The following is a 20,896-nucleotide window of genomic DNA, read 5'->3' as shown; positions in this document are numbered from 1 at the left end:
GCATCAGCGAGTACCTACTTGCTCTTCATGCTGCCTACGTAGGTGGCACCGTATGGAAGTGGTTAATACGGCAATTCAATTGGTACATAGATAAGACGGTACATACACACATATACCAAGGGCTCTTTCCCCCTTACAAGGGGTGTTGCCAATGCTAAAAGGTATAATTTCGTTCCCACCTATTTCATCCCCACCCAGTCCACTCCCATCTACCACCCAAATATCCTCAAATATCCATTGCACTAGAAATCAAATTACTAAGGTCCAAGTAGGGGTGGGACTTCACCAGGGATGTGTTATGTTGCCTTGGCTGTTCAATTATGCATGGGTGGGATGGTGCAGGGGGTGATTGTAGGGGTGGTGGGCCAGGGAATGAAGATAGTTGAAGAAAATGGAGAGAAGTGGGAGATAAGCCAGTTATTGTTTGCTAAAGACACCACTTGTGGCAGGATCAGAGGAGGGATTAGGAAAGTTAGTGACAAAGTTTGGGAGAGGAAGTTCAAGATAAATGTGGGTAAAATTAAGGTGATGAGATGCAGAAGGGGAGAATGTGGCCCAGCAAATTAGAAGTGAGTACTGGGGGAGAGAGACTAGAGGAAGTGGATAGTTTTGGATTCTTGAGTGTGAATGAAGCGGGAGAGGGAGGAGTGGAGGTGGAGGTAGAGTATGGATTGAGAGAGGCAAGTACATGCTTTGGGGGATTAAAGTGTAATGAGAAATGGATATTTGGGAATGGAAAAATGTAATGAGAAATGGATATTTGGGAATGGAAAAATGTAATGAGGAATAGACATTTGGGAATGGATGCTAAGAGGAGATTGTATGAAGGAGTGATTGTGCCAACAGCACTGTATGGGGCAGAAACATAGAACATAAGAGAGGAAGAGAGGAGTTTGAATGTGTTTGAGATGAGGTGCCTGAGAAGTATGATTGGGATTACTAGGCTGGACAGATTGAGAAGTGAGGGTGTGTGGTGGGGGGAGTTGGGAGGTGGGGCTGATGAAAAGTATTGGGATGGTTTAAACACTTTGAAGGAATGAGCAAAGAAAGATTGGTGGGAGAGGTGTGGAGGGCAGAGGTGGAAGGAGTGAACATGAGGGGGCAAGCAAGGATAAGATGGATAGATGGGGTAAGGGGGGCATTGGGAAAGAGGGGAATGTCTGTTGAGGAAGGAGGGGAGAAAACAGAAGATGGGGTGAATGAAGAATGGTTGTATATGGATGATGCTGTTATGCATGGAAGGGAGGGGATGGGGTGAGGGAGTACATGTGAATGATATTTAGATGCAGCCCAAAGGGGATTTCTCCTCATCTTCTCTTTCTGCATGAGGGAACAAGGAGGGATCGCTGATTAAATGAAGTGGCCTTGCTGTGGATGTGCTGTGTCTTGCTGCACTGCTTCTGACCCAGGGCAGTGGGCAAGATCCAGGGATGGCCCATCATCCAGGAGGAACCAAGATAAGAGGGAGGGAGGAGGGTGAATGAGAGTGGAATATGTGGGGATGGAATGGGTGGGAGTAGATTTTATGTCTTTGTTTCTTGGGTACTTCCCTTGTAATAATAGTCATTGGTACATGTAAGTAGATCCTACAGTCAATATGTCATTTAAAATATCTTTTGTAAAAAATTATAAACACCTAAATATACAAATTTAACAACTTCACATTCTTACAATCTTAAAATGAAGTAAAATGCTAAAACACTTATATGTATACCTAAGTATTGGAAAAACTTTAATCTATCAGCTCTTATTAATAATACATAAAGGTAAGGCTATGTGTTAGTACTTACGAGGTATAGTTACTCCTATAAAATCCTTTCATCTTGTCATTCAGTTCTCCTTCAAAGTTCATGCTAAGCTGTGCTGGACCCTTGGGTAGTGTTTGATCAAAAGTGAAACTAACCGTTTCATTGGGCACTGAGATGTCTGTAGATAATGGAGTTATGGTTTCACCAGACTCCAAGGTCAACTTCACCTCACTCAGCGTTAGGTCCAATGTATTCAACTGAACCTTCGCTGTTGGCTCTTTAACCTGAAAGATGGAGGTAAACTTCTAAATGTCCATCACAGTTATGCATGGATGAAATTAATAATTACAATGGTAATACAATAAAAAAAATTAATTACAATTAATTGTAATTAAAGTAAACTGCTTAAATGAGAAAGAAAAGGAGAAGGACTACAAGAAGCTGGGAGAGAGTGAAGGATAGAGTAGAACTAGGAATGGAGATGGTTCATGGAGTCACAAGGTGCACAAAGATAGTGTGTGAAACAAGGAGGATGGGAGGAAATAGAAGGAAGGTAGGTGAGTGTTGAGATGAGGAAGCAAAGGCTGTAGAAGAGAAGAAGCAAGCATTCACAGATTGGTTACAAAATAGGACAAGAAAATCATATGAGAGGTACAAAGAAAAGAGGCAAAGAGGAGAGCATATGTGCAATGAGGTAAGAGTATGACAGAGTTTTTTTTAAAGTAATAAAAAGATGTTTTGGAAGGAAATTAAGAGAAGAAGAGGCAAATCAAGTAGACAAGTAAAGGTAAATGGTGCAGTTGAAGAGATGATAATGGAAGAAACTGCAGTAAGAGGAAGATGGGCAGAGTATTTTAGGGAGTTGCTAAATGTGGAGGACAGGGAGGAAAAGGTAGTTGCAGTGGGAAGCACTAAGAAAATGACCATGATGGGTGAGGAAAATGGAGGAGATATAGGGAAAGATGAGGTGAAAGCAATTATTAAGATGATGAGAACAGGTAAGGCACCTGGGTTGGATGGGTATCATGCACAATGTTAAAAAAGGGAGGTACAGTGATGGTTATCTAATAAATGTTTAAAAGAGGGTAGAGTGCCAGAGGACTGGAGGAATACCTGTATAGTTTCACTTTACAAGGGAACGGGTGATAAGTGTGAGTGTAGTAGTTTCAGAGGGATCAGTTTGTTACATGTAGTTGGGAAGGCTTATGGGAAAGTTTTCATTGACAGAATTAGGAGAGGAACAGAGGGAGTAATTGGTGAGGAACAGTGTGGGTTTAGGACAGGTAGGGGTTGCATGGATCAGATTTTTTTTTATAAGGCAGATATGTGAGAAAGCTTTTGGAAAAGGTAAGGATGTTTTTTGGGCTTTATGGATTTGTAAAAGGCTTACTACAGGGTAGAAAGGAAGGTACTGTGGGAGGTATTGCAGATATATGGAAGAGGAGGAAAGCTGTTAAGAGCAGTCAAGAGTTTTTATAAGAGTAGAACCTGTGTTAGAATCAGAAATGGAAAGAGTGAGTGGTTTGAGGTAAAGGTGGGCCTTCGCCAGAGATATGTTTTGTCACTTTGGCTGTTCAATTTATACATGGATGGGATGGTGCAAGAGGTAAATGCAAGGGTAATGGGTCGGGGATCGGAGATGGTTAAAGAAAATGGAGAAAAATGGAAGATAAGCCAGTTGTTGTTTGATGACAACACTGCACTTGTGGCAGGATCAGAGGAGGAATTAAAGAAGCTAATGACAGCTTGGGAAGGTGTGTGAAAGAAGGAAGTTGAAAATAAATGTGGGTAAAAGTAAGGTGATGAGATGTACAAAGGGAGAAAGTGACAGCAGACTGGAAGTGAGTATTAAGGAAGAGAGACTGGAGGAAATGGATAGTTTTGGATACTTGGGTGCGAATATAGCGGGAGAGGGAGGAGTGGAGATGGAGGTAGAATGTAGATTGAGAGAAGCAAGTAAATGCCTTAGGGGATTAAAAAGTGTAATGAGAAATAGACATTTGGGAATGGATGCTAAGAGGAGATTATATGAAGGAGTGATTGTGCCGACAGCACTGTGTGAGGCAGAAACATGGAACATAAAGAGAGGAAGAGAGGAGTTTGAATGTGTTTGAGATGAGGTGCCTGAGAAGTATGATAGGGGTTACTAGGCTGGATAAAGTGAGAAATGAATAAGTGAGGAGCAGAACTGGGGTGGAAAGGGATTTGGGAGACAGGGAGTATTGGGATGGTTTGGACACATGGAAAGAATAAGTGAAGAAAGATTAGTAAAAGAGGTATGGAAGGCAGAGATGGAAGGAGCGAACATGAGAGGACAACCAAGGTTAAGATGGACAGATGTGGTATAAGGGGCACTGGGGAAAAGGGAAATGTCTAATAAGGAATGATGGAAGAAGACAAAAGATAGTGGTGAATGGAGAATGGTTGTGTATGGATGATGCTGTGATGCATGGAAGGGAATGGGTGGGGGATGGGGGGTGAAGGAGTATGTGTGAAAAATAATTTGACGCAGCCCAAAAGGGATTTCTCCCAGTTTTCTCCTTTTCTGCATGAGGGGATGGAAAGGGGGGTCACTGATTAAATGAAGCAGCCTTGCTCTGGATGTGCTGTGTCTCGCAACACTGCTTTTGATCTAGGGCAGTGGGCGAGATGCAGGGATGGCCTGTCATCCAGGAGGAGCAAAATAAGGAGTGGGGGTGAATGGTAGTGGAGAATGTGGGATGGAATGGATTTTATGCCTTTGTTTTTTTGCTACCTCCCTTGTAAGGTGAAAAAGCCTTTCGTATATGTATTGGTATGTAATTAAATTGTAATTACATACATATACCAAAGGCCTTTCCCCCCTTACAATTGTAATTATACAATTACAATGGAGAAAAATGGGAGATATACTAGTTGTTGTTTGCCGACAACACTGAGTTTGTAGCAGGATCAGAGGAGGGATTAGGGAAGTTAGTGACAGTTTGGGAATGTGTGCAAAAGAATGAACTTGAGAATAAATGTGGGTAAAAGTAAGGTAATGAGATGCACAAGGGGAGAGGATGGCAGCAAATTTGGAAGTATCAAGAGAGAGAAGCTGGAGGAAGTGGATAGTTTTAGATACTTGTGGAGGAAGTGGATAGTTTTAGATACTTGGGTGTAAATGTGGCAGGAATGGGAGGAGTGGAGGTGGATGTAGAAAATAGATTGAGAGAAGAAAGTAAATGCTTTGGAAGATTAAAAAGTGTAATGAGAAATAGACATTTGGGAATGGATGATAAGAGGAGATTGTATGAAGGACTAATTATGCCAACAGCACTGTATGGGGCAGAAACATAGAACATAAGTGAGGAAGAGAGAGTTTAAATGTGTTTGAGATGAAATGCCTGAGAAGTATGGTAGGGGTTGCTAGGCTGGATAGAATGAGAAACAAGGAGGTGAGGAGAGTGTAGAAAGGGAGTTGGGAGATAGGGTTGATGAACGAGTATTGGGATGGTTTGGACACCTGGAAAGAATGAGTGAATAAAGATTAGTAAAAGTGGTGTGGAAGGCAGGGGTGGAAGGAGTGAACATGAGGGGGTGGAGAGGGGGGTCGCTGATTAAATGAAGTAGCCTTGCTGTGAATGTGCTGTGTCTTGCTATATTGCTTGTGACCCAGGGCAGTGGTTGAGATGCAGGTTATGACTGGTCATCCCAGAGGAGCCAAGAAAAGGGGGAGGGAGGGGTGGTGAATTGGAGTGGATTATGTGGGGATGAAATGTGTGGGAATGGACTTAAGCCTATCACTTTGGCTAATTCCCTTGTGTGTGTGTATAATATATATATATATATATATGTATGTATGTACAATGGTATAGCATTTACAAATTCTATCTAAATACCAAGGGCCTTTTCCCCCTTGCAAGGGAGGTAGCCAAGTCAAAAGGCATGTACCCCTTCCCACCCATTCCACTCCTCTCCACCACCCTTTCCTCCCTCTCACCTTAGCTCCTCACAGATGAAAGGTGGTCCCTGTCTCCAGCCCACTGCTCTGGGCCAGAAGCAATACACCAAGACACAGTACAGCCACAGCAAGGCTGCTTCACTTAATCAGTGACCCCCACCCCCCAACTCCATCCTATTTCCATTGTCTCTATCACAAATTCTACCTTACTTTTACTCAATACAAACACTTGAGTTACTAAAGGGCTGTGGGTTTCCTGTGAGACTTGGGGCAACAGACTGATTTATTCTGGAGTGAGGGTGAGCACACTGATCTAGCCAGGGAGGTGGCTTGTTGGTTGTGTTGGGGGAGGTTGTTTAAAAGGGTGGTTGTTAGGTTTTGAGATGTTCATGTCTGGAGTCCATGGACTGTGTGTGCAGTCAAACTGGAGAAATTTCATAGAAAATGTCACCCAACCAAACACATACGTAGTCTACGAAAAAAAAAGTGCAATGAACTCGGTAAAAAACCTGTTTAAGTCTCCTTACCTCTAGGTCTATGGTTTGCCATCCTTTGAAAATACACTTGGTAAGATTGGGTTGCAATGTGATGTCATAATGCTTTGGCTGGATGCTTTGGGGCAACCGTTCAAAGGGCTTAGGTTCAGGCATCTTGCTAAGTTTCAGTTGAGTTCTGTAAAAGTAAAGTGTAAATATAAATCACACAGTACACTAAAAGTATAAATACTAATTAGCTAATACTAACCTGAAGGCCATGGATCTTCTAGAAGAGAGACCAGGAGCAATGGATTGATTGACATACTAATCAGCAAAGCTAGGCAGGTATTTACCTAATACAGGAAATTTTTTACCTAATATTTACCTAATATACAGGAAAGGAGAAATGCTCATTGGGTCCAGTTTCCTATTCTCTACTTTTATATCATACTTAGACTTAAATTCATGTACAGTTCCAACTTCATCTATTTTCTTGATTCCCAATTAGCATATTTAGATTTGAACTCGTGTATTGTTTGAGCTTGAGATATATCTCTTCCTATGCTATTCCAAGTATTTATGCATCTATATGGAAAACTGTATTTCTTCATATCCTTTCAACATGTGGTCATAGATGATTTGCTCCCGTGACCTCTAGCCCTTCCCAGGAGATCTCTTTCGTCAATGCAATCTATCCTCTTAAGTGAACTGAATACTGTAATCATATCACCTCTTTTTCTTCAATCTTTCAAAGTTGGCAGAACCAGTACTTTTAGTCTTTCCTCGTATGGTTTATCTGCCAGTTTGGTTGCTGCCCTTTGTATTCTCTCAATCTTGCTTATATCCTTCACTTTGTGTGGGGACCATACTACTGATGCATATCAGGGTTTCAATGAGTTTTTACATCATTCCTCCTTCCATATAGTGAAATGCCACTTCAATCTCCTGCAGTAGTTTGTATGTCTCTCCCACAATCGTGCTGATGTCTGTCAGGGGACAGGTTGTCTTTTATCAAGATTCCCAAGTCATTCTCCCCTTTTACTTCTGTAATGTCTTCACTTTCCAAGGAATAGTTTAAGAATGGTGCAAGTTGTATGCAAAGTGCAATTGCACACCTTTCCACAGTGAATACTGGATGCACATTACACATGGCACAATACCCTATTTAGAACTGCATTGTTCAGCATGACAAGGCAGGCACATAAGTACAAAATAATTTTGCATTTCCACAATTTAACTTGTGACTACAATGAATAAATTTATCAAAATATATTTTGTTCTCACTTGTCAGTCTTTATAATCCTTTTTGTGTATTTGCTATCCTTATAATAGTTGAAAACTAAATCACGAGTTAACACAGTTAATGGATGGTAAATATCTCAATGTTCTACAGCAATCATCACACATCTAAGCAAATAGTTTGTACTTGCACTTTGTACAAGTTGAATATTGAAAAATACTGTGCTTTCACGTGTGCACATAAGGGACACAAGTTATGTGTACGGCATTTACAAAAGATCCTTTTTTGTTTGTGTTGCCCACAAGTGTTAATCAGTTACTAAACTATATTATTCATAAAAATAAGGACCTTTCAAGTTCACAGAGAATAATCCCGCCACCTACAGTTTAACAGAAGAATTATCATCATCATTGGGTGGTGATACGTTTTTCTTTCTTTGAGAGCAGGGTGACATGAGGTGGGTAAGGCAGAGGGTGAAGGTAGAGGGGAGATGAGAGGGAAGATGGGGAGAGAGGAGGATGGAAAACATAATAAGGGGAGAGGAAACATTGAAAATGAAAAGGAGCAGGTGATGGGTAGGGAACAGAAAAAGGGAAGAGGACAGAAGAGTGTGACCAGGGAGTGGAGACAGGGGAAAGGAAAGAAAGAAGAGGAGAGAGGGGAGAGAAGAGATTTATTCTTCTTTGCTCCATAAATTTTGGGTAAAATCTATTCAGATGTCCACCACATCCCCTTTCAATAAAGTAAAAAAAAAAATTTTCATAATGATTCATGTGAATCTGATATCGATTACATCATATATCTCACTTGCAATTTTTGGCTCACCCCTTTGATTAGCACAAAAACAATGGAATTTCAGTAGAAATAACACACAACCAATTTCTATCTCACAGTGGTCTTCTGGAAAAGGCCAAGTTCAGGCCTGTGTATCCAGCTGTGGACTGAAAAGTGGTGGTGGCAGAGGTATGTTTGAATACCATTATATTGAATTTTAGCTTTATAATTATATAACAAATCTTGTTTACTTCATGCTTTATCCAGATTACACTCAAATTTAATAACTGATTTTGAGTCTATCACATGCTGGGGCAATACATTCCAATTATTTCCCACTCTAATACAAAACGAGTGATTCCTTTTATTCAACCTCGATATATTTTTTGTCAATTTATAGTTTCACCCAATGCGCGTGTTACACGGCGCAACCTCAAAGGTGAAATTTGTTTTTTTTTACATTTTTTTAGTGTTCTTGTTCATTTTATACCCGTTTTGCAATGCGCATTACTCGATATACTAGTGCTCCCCACCCAAAAACCCCAATTTCCCACAATCCCCCCAGATCGTTGGGGAGATGTAGGCATAAGTGCATAACTTCAATAATTAATTACTTGAAAAGTACGCATTTGCAACGGAAATGATGTACACCATCGTTCATATCACAACATTTCTCACCAGAAACACATAAGCCACATATCAAAATCGTTGGTTGGGTGAAACTATAAATTGTCCATATTTTTCACTATTTTTATAAGATGTCCTCTCATTCTGCCATTTTTCCATAATACAAAAATATCTTTACATACTTCCACATAATACATTCCTGTTAGGATCTTAAATGTTTCAATCATATCTCATGCCTGTCTAGACAATAGTGTGGGTAGTCTCGTTTTCTTCAATCTTTTTTCATAGGTTAATTCCTTCAGTTTTGGTAACTACATTTGCCTTTCACTTCCCTCTACTATTACTATTTACATGGATGACCAAGAGGAGCACATATACATTATACACAAAGAAATTGTATGTCCCATAAACTATATATTTACAGAAGACCTTCATTAAAGAAAAGTTAGTGTAATTGACAAGATGAGTTAACCTACAACAGAATAACAAGGTACATAGTGTAACTCTCCAAAATTAATATAAATCTTTTTAAAGTATGTGCTAAGTGAATGAGGGGGCACCATATAATGATACAGTAACAATGAGGGTAAACCAGTTCCAACTGTCATGCTCTCCTGTGGAATTGCAGTCTTGCTGCATTGCCTCTGATCCAAGCAGTATCATGGTTAGGGATATGGTTGATCCATGAGATACATTGGGAGAGACAACTAACTGGGTTTTCGATAGGTGTAGGATGGGTGTATAGCTACACATACAAATCCACTATGTCTATAAGGGGGTAGAGTCTTTTAATACATGTATCAAAGAGTTGTGCACCTGTCATTAACAACACACCTTCATATATCAACATTCACACACTTAATGCACCCTTTGTATGGGATGATGACAGCAACAGTTTTACCCTGTCAATACTTTAACATCCCAATGGACCGGAATAACATTAGATTATGTGCACTGAATGTAGACCAAACTCCACCTCCTTCCTTACTTAAATTTCTTCTTTACTCTTTACCACCTCTTCAATAAATAACCCCCAACAATAGAACTGGTTATCAGAAGCAAAATATATGTATTTTTTACACAAACACAACACCATTGTTATGGATCATTCATCAACCTCACACAACCCTACCTCTCTCCCAAGTGTTATCACCTAACTGGAGGCATCCCTTAAACCCCCCTTTCTTGCCTTGCAATGCCCATCTCCCTCCTACACCTACCCTATCCCAGTATCATTCCCTCTGATACTATTATAAAGTAAACCTGCCTCCAGTCAAATAAATAGTTGAACACTGAACATTTATTTTTTATGTACACAGAAATTTACCCGTCTAAATAAAACTCCACGAAATGAAGATCAATACCGAATGTTAACACCTACGTACTTTAATGTAATAAAATAAGTCCTCATTCCCGAGTACAAACTGCCCACAGAATATCATTTATTAAATAAATACAAGTCACCATGTCTCATTTCTAGACGGAAATTCTCGGTGAAACATTTACCGGTAGTACAATCTGTACAGCTTGGAATCTTTCAATAAATGGTGTATTTCCGTATATTTTATACACATTTACCTATTACATTAGTTACAATGAATATATCACGGTAATAATATCTGTGTAAATCGTCAAACTAAAATTCAATTGTAATGACTTATTTAATATTTCCAACAGAATCCCATTTCAAGAATAAAGAGCAGTGTTTCCCTATCATGATGGTGCAAATTTTCAAAATATCACTATAGCACACGAGGTTTTTTACACGTACTCTTCAATATGACTGATTATATCATATTTACTACAAACCTTATTAACCTGCACCGGAAGCAATGAAATGTGTTTTGACCCCCCTTTCCTTTGCGTTAAGTCCGCCGCTACCACAAGTCCACTACCAATGTGTAAACTTAATGAATAAACCCCCACTGTCAAGTGTACTATAGGTTCAACCAATCAATACTCCATTTTGTTTCTCATTCTATTTTCATTGGTCTAATTAAGCTTGCCGCCAAAATGATAAGGCCAATAAGAATGAATAATTTTCAATGGAACGTTTTCAGTGATGCAACACAACGATGATTGAGTAAACCAATAGGAAAAAAAAGTATTCAATGCATATATAACGTTCAATCTAGTATAAGACATCTAAAATTATATATCATTGGTTTACTTTTAGTTATATTCTTTTATTTCATTTGCATAGCATTCATAGTGCAATAAGGTTTCATTGTTTACACAATTGCCAATGTAATCGTTTTTATTTCGTTAGTAAATATATCTCGTTTCTTCGATTTCAACAATGGTTACTGGACGTTGGGCACCGAGGAAAGGAGGGAGGTTGATCTCAATGCTCGGTACCCATTTTACTATGAATAGTGACAACATGTCTTCTTTCAGCAGACCGAAGAAATTATGCTGAGAGATCCATAAAGTAACATTATCTGTTGCTATTTCAAATTTTATTTTCGTCAGTAATATCGGCCAGTCTACATTTCGCTACACTGTTTTTTCGCATTTGAGATACGAATATGATAAAAAATACAATGTGTGCAGATTTATAAAGTACCTGTAACCCTTTGAGCGTTTCACTACATGGCCAGTTCGCTAACAACCATTTCGCTACATTATTCGATCGTTTCGCTACATTGTCTCGGTCGTTTCGCTACATTTCGCTACACTTTTTTAATCGCATTTGAGATACGAATATCATAAAAAATACGGACGATGTGTGCAAATTTATAAAGTAATTTTGTAGGCGACAGAAGTAGAATTTGCTTAATAAAGCGATTTGGCGATAGTTAAAATTGTTTTTATCGGGCCTTGTTTTATGCAATCGTCAGGCAGATTATCCGGCAGATAATCATTAAACAGTGACTCATTATACGCATTACCAGAGCTGGGCGCGTTCCGCTTTAGTTTGGCCGCGATTAGCTATCCCAAACTATTAAAGCTTAGAGACAGATTCATACCGAAATAAAAGTCCGGTAAGCCACATTCTATACCAAATAAAAATTTCGTAAGCCACATACTATACCGGCACCTATATTCCTTTAATGGTTTGGGAGCGCTAATCGCGGCCAAACCAAAGCGGAACGCACCGAGGAATGCGCCCAGCTCTGGTAATGTGCACAATAAGTCACTCTTTTACAATTATCTGCCGGATAATCTGCCTGACGATTGCATAAAACAAGGCCCGATAAAAACAATTTTATCTATAGCCAAATCGCCTCATTATGCAAAATCTACTTCCGTAGCCTACAAAGTTACTTTATAAATTTGCACACATCGTATTTTTTTATCATATTCGTATCTCAAATGCGAAAAAAGTGTAGCGAAACGACCGAAACAATGTAGCAAAACGACCGAACAATGTAGACAAATGTAGCGAAACGACTGAACAGTGTAGTGAACTGGCCATGTAGCGAAACGACCGAACAATGTATCGAAATTGTTGGTAGTGAAACGCCCAAAGGGTTACAGGTACTTTATGTACCTGCATACATCGTATTTCTTACCATATTCATATCTCAAATGCGATAGAAAAAAAAGTATAGCGAAACGACCGAACAATGTAGCGAAACGACCGAAAGAATGTAGCGAAACGACCGAACAATGCAGCGAACCGGCCATGTAGCGAAACGACCGAAGAATGTAGCGAAATGGTTGGTAGCGAACTGGCCATGTAGCGAAACGCCCTAAGGGTTACAGGTACTTTATGAGACCTGCACATATTGTATTTTTATCATATTCGTATCTCAAATGCGAAAAAAACAGTGTAGCAAAATGTAGCGACCGAAAGAATGTAGCGAAACGACCGATTAATGTAGCGAACTGGCCATGTAGCGTAACGACCGAACAATGTAGCGAAATTGCTGGTAGCGAACTGGTCATGTAGCGAAACGACCAGATATGCAGTGGTTTCGCTACATTGTTTCGGTCCTTTAACTACATTGTTCGGTCGTTTCGTGTTGCGACGTGGGGTCGTGCCCTCTCGCAAGAAAGCGTACTACACATCGTGCCAGCTCGTGACATGAACCTCGCAAGAAACGTGTAAAATGGCACGACGTCGCTAGGTTTTTAAAACAGTTTTATATTTTGTCGCGGAGTGGTGCGAGGTGACGACCTCGCGCCACCTCGCAACATTGGTGTTGCGACGTCGTACACTCATCTCGTAAGATGTCGCACGGGTTCGTGCCATTTCGTGCCACCTCGCGTCAGGAACGACGGCGTGCGACTTCTTGCGAGGTCTTACCCCAAAATGTTAGCCCTCCTTGCGCACAGCTTACGATGTCTGGCGAGCTGGTCCGAGGGGAGTCGTGTACTACGCTGATTGGTTGATACCGGTGCGTGGGTGGTATATGAAGGGTCGCTAGGGGCAGCATCAATCGGATATGACGCACGTGCAAGGTGGACGACTTGATCTGACCTTGGCGACGGCCACTCTCCTCCCTAGGGTAACCTGGGAGGTGCATCCTATTGTCACTAGCGACCACTTCGGTGTCTCTGTGCACATACGGGATACACCACCCATACCAGCTGTATTACCTGTTCCCAGGTGGAAGACAGCTTTGGCAAACTGGCCAGTATTTGAGAGGTCTGTTGAAGAATGGGCAGCGTCCTACGTTCCACCACAGGACGTGGAAACGTTAGAAGCTGACTTTTCTGCAGCCGTTCAGGAGGCTGCCAACAGAGCCATCCCAAAGACTCGCCAGTCCCCCAGAGAACATAAGAACAGCTGGTATTATACCCCCGAGGTGAGAGAGGCCAACCATCGGGTGAACATGCTTAGGCGTGTTTTCCGACGGCGCCGAACTCAGACCAATTTGGCCAACTTGCGCGCTGCAGTTCATGACGCTCACGTCATAGCTGCAGATGCCAGAAGAGCTAAATTTCTTGAATGGTGTGAGGGCTTTAACGCTCACACCTCCCTAGCAGAGCTGTGGTCTAAGCTCCGTAAAGCTACTGGCAGGACTCAACCGCGACGCACTCATCATGCCCCTGATGCTGAGGCGCAGCGGCTGGTGCAGGAGTTTGTCTCTCGCTCCAGCAGCACCTCACTCCCGCAATGTGTTCAAGACACACTGCAGGACCTCCAAGGAGTGAGGCGCCATAGTATCGAGGACATGATGAGTCAATCGGATGATACTGACGCTAGCTTTACGCTTCAGGAACTACGGGTCACACACAGGACCTGCTCAGACACGGCACCTGGAGAGGACCTCATCACCTATTCCATGCTGATCCATTTTGGGCCAGCGGGTGACGAGGCACTTCTAAGGGTGATAAACGCGTCTTGGAGGACTGGCAAGCTACCAACAGCCTGGAAGACGGCAATCATAACGCCAATTCCAAAGCCAAAGAAACCTAGTGCTTATCGCCCCATCAACCTGACAAGCTGCATGGGGAAGACAGCGGAGAGGATAGTGCTAAACAGGCTGCTGTGGAAACTGGGCCCAATGCATGAGCATATACATGCTTACTGCAAGGGCACTGGCACAGCAAACAGTATAGCAACACTCCTCAATGCTTTCAGTGGCACACCGTCCATCGTGGTCTTTTTTGGATTTGGAAAAGGCGTTTGAGCTGGCCAGTCCACTTGTGATATTAGACACCCTTGCCCGCAAGGGTGTAAAAGGCAAGCTGCTTTCTTGGATTGCTGACTATCTCAGTCACCGGTCTGCGAAAGTAAGATTTCAGGGTCACATATCAGAGGCCAGAATGCTGGAGAATTGCACTCCTCAGTGGGGGTCCTCAGCCCCACTCTGTTCAATGTGCTCGTCTCCAACATTCTGGAACTACCTCTACCCAATGGGTGCAAGGTTATCTCTTATGGAGATGACATTGCGCTCATAATTACTGGGAAACGACGGTGCTTCAGCAGGGCTCAGCGCTGCCTAAGCGCTGTGGCTACGGAGTGTTGCAGGTTAGGGTTAAAGATCTCCCCTACAAAATCGAAGGCCATGGCATTAAGACTCTGGAAAGAGGGGGAGCACCTCACCATCCAGGACCTTAGGCTGGACTGGGTTCACCAGTTTCAGTACCTGGGGGTCTGGATTGATGAGAGGCTCACCTTTCAGAAGGAACTAGCTTATCTCAAGGAGAGACTGAAGGCAAGAACCACAGTTATGAGAGCAATGACGGGGAAGGCACTTGGTGCCACGCATCAGGTCCTTCGCACATTCTATGTTCACGCAGTCCGCAGCCTGGTGGACTACGCTGCCCCAGCTCTCATAAATGTGGCGACTGCCAAGCTTGAAGACCTGGAGCCTTGCCAAAATACCGCAGCAAGGATTATCCTGGGAGCTCAACCTTGGACCAAGATTGTTAACCTCCAGATGGAGGCTTCATTGCCTTCACTAACGTCACGGGTCAGAAGGCTGGAGGTCGATTTTCTTGCAAAGATAGCCCAGAGCCCCAGGATAACTGAGCTAAGTCAGAGCCTTGTGATAGCTCTGGGACGGGTGGGTACTCATATACACTCTGATACTTGGCTATCACAGGCGGCTGGACTTCTGGACTCCTTCAGGCTCACCAGCGTTCTCCTTGAGAAGGGTAGGGACTCTCCACACCCAGAGTTCAAACCCCCACCTCCATGGCTGTCGATACCTGCAACCTTCGTTGTCACTAAGCTTCCCAGTAAGAAAAAGTTATGTGACCAGGAAAGAGTACGAGCGCAGGACCTACAAGGTATCCGCGCACTGTCGGAACCTGGAATGGCGGTCTATTATACGGATGGCTCCGTACACCCCAACAGGCCTCGTAGTGCGGGGGATGCCTTCGTGACGGATGGTTTGACCTTCGGCAGGAGAGTATCTGATCATGCGTCCACTCTCCAAGCTGAGGCCATAGCGGTCCAAGGAGCGTTAGAGCATGCTCTAATATCTCGAGCTGGTCCTGTGGTAATCCACACGGATTCACAGTCTCTGCTAGGCAGCTTAGAATCGACACAGCCCAGCGACAATGTACGCCTACTGACCTCCATCCTAGCACTCCTGCTGAAGCTGCATCAGCAAGGCAGGAGTGTTACGCTCAACTGGGTGCCGAGCCACGTAGGTGTCTCAAGTAACGAGCTAGCCGACGCCGCAGCAGAAGCGGCGCGCCAAAGACCCAAAGTCGATGTTGTCGTCCCTCTTAGCAGAAGTCAGTTGCGCCTACGCACCAGGGCTCTTAACCAGGTACAACGGTTCCTTCAGCACAGACTGGAGGCAGAGGTGTCAGAAAGGGCGAGGTGGTGCAGGCCAGTCACAGACTACGAGCCCCTTGTACTTCCTCGCTCCACACCTAGAAAAGTGGAAACTCTGCTCTTCCGTCTGAGGTTGGAGGACCGTTGTTTCTGGCAAATAAAGAACAACTCCACGCCAGAAGAAAGAAGATGTCGCCACTGCCGCCACCCAGAAGCCACCCTTGACCACTACCTCAAGCATTGCCCCGCAACCGCTTTTCTGTGGAGAGGGCCTCCGACAACATCTGAAGGTCTTGTGCGCCGCCTATGCAGCCACTTAAGCGAATACGAACTGCGTCGGCTGGTGGAGTGTCAGCCCCCCCCCTTTAAGATTTTATATATCTTTTCACTTGTTCATGTCAGGAAGGGTGAATTCGCCGGAATGTGCATACATATTTCACATAGGTATGTACATCCGGTACATATATGAGTGGGCATGGCCAAAGCCACACACACTCATACATTGAATCACCCCCCCTCTCTTATAAATATACTATACAAATTGCTACACTACACAATCCACTGAATACATAGTTATGTTAGGAAGGGTGCATTCACCGAGATGTGCATACGTATACCATATACGTATGCACATCTTGTGAATGTATGAGTGTGTGTGGTTAAACCCCCTTACACTCATAAGTCACATCACCCTCCAAACGGGCTCACACTCAAAGCCCGTGGGAGCTTCACTCCCAAATTAAACAGAACAGAACAGCAGCATCAATCATTCATCTTCCCGCACATGCCGAAATACTTTCTACGACAACCTCCACAATGCCTCGCAAGACCACCAAGCAGTCCAAGGAGCCCCAGCAGCCCCAGCCCCAGGAACCGGAGATGCCCCCTTCTCCGACTGTGGTGGAGGCGGAGTTTGTTGACGATCCTGTTGTCGAAGAAGAACCTGTAGGAGGACCTAGTGGACTATAGCAACCACAAAAGAAAAGGTATCGGCCCAGCAAGAGGGACATACCAGACTACCCCTTCACGGATGCCCAAGTTTCTGAGATTGCTGAGTTTGTGAAACACTGGGGACAAGCAGTGGTGCAACCCCAGACTGAAGGAGACCCTGTGGACAGAGCTTGCAGCAACCTTCCCCGACTATATTTTCCTGCAAGTGATGAAGTTGTTTGAAAAGAAAAGGACAGATTTCGGGTAAACAGAGAAGAAGGAGAGCAAGAGTGGTGCCCCAGCAAGGAAGAGAACAGCACGAGAGGAGGAAGTCTCTCGCATCTTACTAAAGTCCACATGAGCACACACGAGCACACAGGTGCACATAAGCCCATATTTACGTATATACGTAAATATTAATTTTTGACGTACGACGGGCCTATAGTCGTAACTAATACAAACAATAAACTTAAAGTAAAATTGACCAGTTAACTCTCCTCATCCCCTACGACATCTCATTCTCCTGAACTGACCGCATTTGACCTGCTCTGTCCATTTGAGTGTCCATCGGGGATGGGGGGGGAAGGATTATGGAGGAGGAGAAGATGAGTCTCCCTAGGGTAAGAGATTTGGTTGATCCGGAATTGGCTGAGGGAGGGAAGGAAGACAGACTGGTTATTTCAAACATTTGTATTGAAGGCACATAGAGTTAATTAGATTCAAATCTGTGTGTCTCTCTGTCTGTCTCTCACTACGTCTGTCTAATTATATCAAATTTTGACTTAAGACATTTTTATTCATGAAAAGAACAGGTTTTGTGGTGAGACATACATTTTCATTTTATATACATTTGAGGCATCTACACTTGTGTTGGTCGTAGTCTGGAATAGACAAGTCTTTCTTGCCAAGTTACTGGCCCTGCTTCTGAAGCGTAGTAGTAGGCCAGGTAATCTCGGGCAGCCTTTGATTGTCTTGTGTAGTTTGATCCCTTTCGACGCATGAGTTGTTCCATGAGATTCGGCTCCTCCCTCCAAGCTCCAGGTAGCATGTTGTGCTGAGCATCTTCGCGGTCAACGTCGGTGGGAGCAAAGGGATAGTGGTCGAGTATGAGATTGTGCAAGACACATCCACACATGGTGAGCAGCTTCACTACTTTAGGTTCCTGTTGTATGGTGGTGCCGAAGAATCACAATCTCATTTGCAGGATACCGAATGCATTCTCCACCACACGACGAGCGCGAGACAATCTATAGCTGTAGATCTTCTCATGGTGAGCCTGGTATGTATGGGAGTAGGGTTTCATCAGCGTTGTCTTGAGGGCGAAGGCATCATCTGCTATTATGTGGAAGGGGATTGGAGTGTCATCATTCGGCAGAGTGCTGTCCTCAGGAAATCCCACTCGGTTCTGCTCGATGGCATGATGAAGGTTACACTTGACCCAGGTTCCTCCATCATCAGCACCAGCACCTCCTTCGGCACCTACGTCGACGTACAGGAACTTGTACTTTGCATCTGCGACGGCCATGAGTATGATGCTGTGGAACTTCTTGTAGTTATAGTATAGTGATCCTCCTTTCTTGGGCTTCTTTATAGGGACATGCTTTCCATCAAGTGCCCCTCCACAATTATGGTAGTTCCACTTCTTCGCGAATACTTCGGCGACTGTATCCCACTCCTCGGGAGTTTTGGGGCACTTCAGGAATTCATGTTTGTAGGTGTTGATGATGGCTTTGCATACTTTAGGCAAAAAGCTGCAAATCGCACTCTTGGAGACTCGGAAACTATATTGCAGACTTGTATAGGAGTCCCCACTTGCCAGGAGGCGGAGGGTGACAGCCAATTTCAATCCTACTGTTAGAGAGTCTCTCATTCTCGTCTGTTTCTTGGTGAGCATTGGAGAAATGCGGTCAACCATCTCTGCAAACAATCCTGGTTCGATCCGGACGAAGTTCTTGTACCCCTTATGGTCTTCTCGGTGTAGTTCTTGTAGCAGCTGGTCATAATCTCCATGTATGGATCTCCTCGTCAGCCATTCCCGGCACCACGTCGTTCTTCTAGCTCTTCTTCTTGCTTCTGCTTGTGCCATCGGTGCCACAGGTGGTTCCTCTGGTCGTTCTTCGGGTCTTCTTGTCCAATACTTCTCGATGATATAGGCAGCAGTTACCAAAAGAATACTGGCAATCATGCTGTCTGCCTCCCGTCTTGTGTAGTACTCTTGATCCATCCTCTATAGTGGTCAGTAGTAGTGAGTGACTTCCCCAGGCTTCGAGCACTATATATACCTCTGGTAGCTTGGGCACTTTTTATGTGACACTTCGTGACACTTCGCAGGTACCTCGCAACACTGCGTAATTACGTCGCAAGGGTACGTAAACGCCTCGCCTCATCCCGTAACACCTCGCAAGGAAACACCGCGTCCACGTCGCGGAACTGCGCAAGACATCGCAACACAACCTCGTGCCATGCCGCAAGACCTCGCACTCAAGTGGCAACATGTTGGCACATTTTGGGGTGTTTCCATGTGTCCAAACCATTCCAATACTCTTTCATCAACCCTATCTCCCAGCTTCCTTTCCACCCCAGTTCTCCTCCTCACCTCCTCATTTCTCACTCTATCTAGCCTAGTAACCCCTATCATACTTCTCAGACATTTCATCCCAAACACATTCAAACTCCTTCTCTCTTCATCTCTTATGTTCCATGTTTCTGCCCCGTACAGTGCTGTTGGCACAATCACTCCTTCATATAACCTCCTCTTAGCATCCATTCCCAGATGTCTATTTCTCATTACACTTTTTTGTCCACCAAAGCATTTACTCGTTTCTCTCGATCTACATTCTACTTCCATCCCCACTCCTCCCTTTCCTGCCACATTCGCACCAAAGTATCTAAAACTATCCACTTCCTCCAGCCTCTCAACCATAATGTTCACTTCCAGTCTGCTGTCACTCTCTCCTCTTGTGCATCTCATCACCTTACTTTTGACCACATTTATCTTCAGCTTCCTTCTTTCACACACCTTCTCAGACTCTGTCACTAACTTCCTCAATCCCTCATCCGATCCTGCTACAAGTGCAGTGTCGCCAGGAAACAACAACTTGATTATTTCCAACTTTTCTCCATTTTCTTTAACCATCTCCAACCCCTGACCCACTACTCTTGCATTCACCTCTTGCACCACCCCATCCATGTATAGATTAAACAGCCAGGGTGACATAACACATCCCTGACGAAGTCCCACCTTTACCTCAAACCAATCACTCTCTCCATTTCTAATCCTAACACAAGCTCTATTACTCTCATAAAAACTTGACTGCTCTTAACAGGTTTCCTCCTATCAAATATATCAGCAGTACCTCCCATAGTGCCTTCATGTCTGCCCTGCCGTAAGCCTTTTCCAGGTCCATAAAAGCCCCCCCCCAAAAAAAAAAAAAAAAAAAAAAAAAAACATCCTTACCTTTTCCTATAGCTTTCTCACATATCTGTCTTACCACAAAAATCTGATCTACACATCCCCTACCTGTTCTAAAGCCACACTGTTCCTCATCAATTACTCCCACTGTTCCTCTCCTAATCCTCTCAATCAAGACCCTCTCATAAGCCTTCCCAACTACGCTCAACAAGCTGATCCCTCTGAAACTATTACACTCATATATGTCCCCCTTTCCCTTGTAAAGCGGAACTATACAGGCACTCCTCCAGTCCTCTGGCACTCTACCCTCTCTCCAGCAAACATTAAATAACCTCACCAGCCAGTCCAACATAACTGTACCTCCTTTCTTCAGATATTCTGCATAACATCCATCCAACCCAGGTGTCTTACCTGCTCTCATCATCTTAACAGCTGCTTTCACTTCATCTTTCCCTATTTCTCCTCCATTTTCCTCACTCATCACAATCATTTTCTTAGCGCTTCCCACTGCAACTACTTTTCCCTCCCTATCCTCCTTCACATTTAGCAACTCCCTAAAATACTCTGCCCACCTTCCTCTCACT

General features: G+C 43.5%; 1 protein-coding gene across 4 annotated transcripts in view; it reads right to left on the bottom strand.

Annotated features, from left to right (window-relative positions):
* Positions 1 to 10,750, bottom strand: part of Psa (puromycin-sensitive aminopeptidase) — an 82,310-nt gene extending 71,560 nt beyond the window's left edge. For 3 of the 4 annotated variants that reach the window (XM_076199412.1, XM_076199410.1, XM_076199411.1), the window contains exons 1-3: positions 10,173 to 10,213; positions 6,198 to 6,342; positions 1,791 to 2,032 (exon numbers count right to left, since the gene is read on the bottom strand). In XM_076199412.1, coding sequence (XP_076055527.1) covers positions 1,791 to 2,032; positions 6,198 to 6,342; positions 10,173 to 10,198 — 413 coding nt within the window. In that variant the 5' untranslated portion in view covers positions 10,199 to 10,213. Of the gene's footprint in view, positions 1 to 1,790; positions 2,033 to 6,197; positions 6,343 to 10,172; positions 10,214 to 10,596 lie in introns of those variants that run through there. The other variant, XM_076199413.1, reaches the window with a different exon arrangement.
* Positions 10,751 to 20,896: the final 10,146 nt, after the last annotated feature.

This window comes from Oratosquilla oratoria, chromosome 16 (genome assembly GCF_046742065.1).
Source record: "Oratosquilla oratoria isolate Oo_2021 chromosome 16, ASM4674206v1, whole genome shotgun sequence".
Taxonomy (NCBI): Eukaryota; Metazoa; Arthropoda; class Malacostraca; order Stomatopoda; family Squillidae; genus Oratosquilla; species Oratosquilla oratoria.
This window is presented reverse-complemented; position numbering and strand designations above follow the sequence as displayed.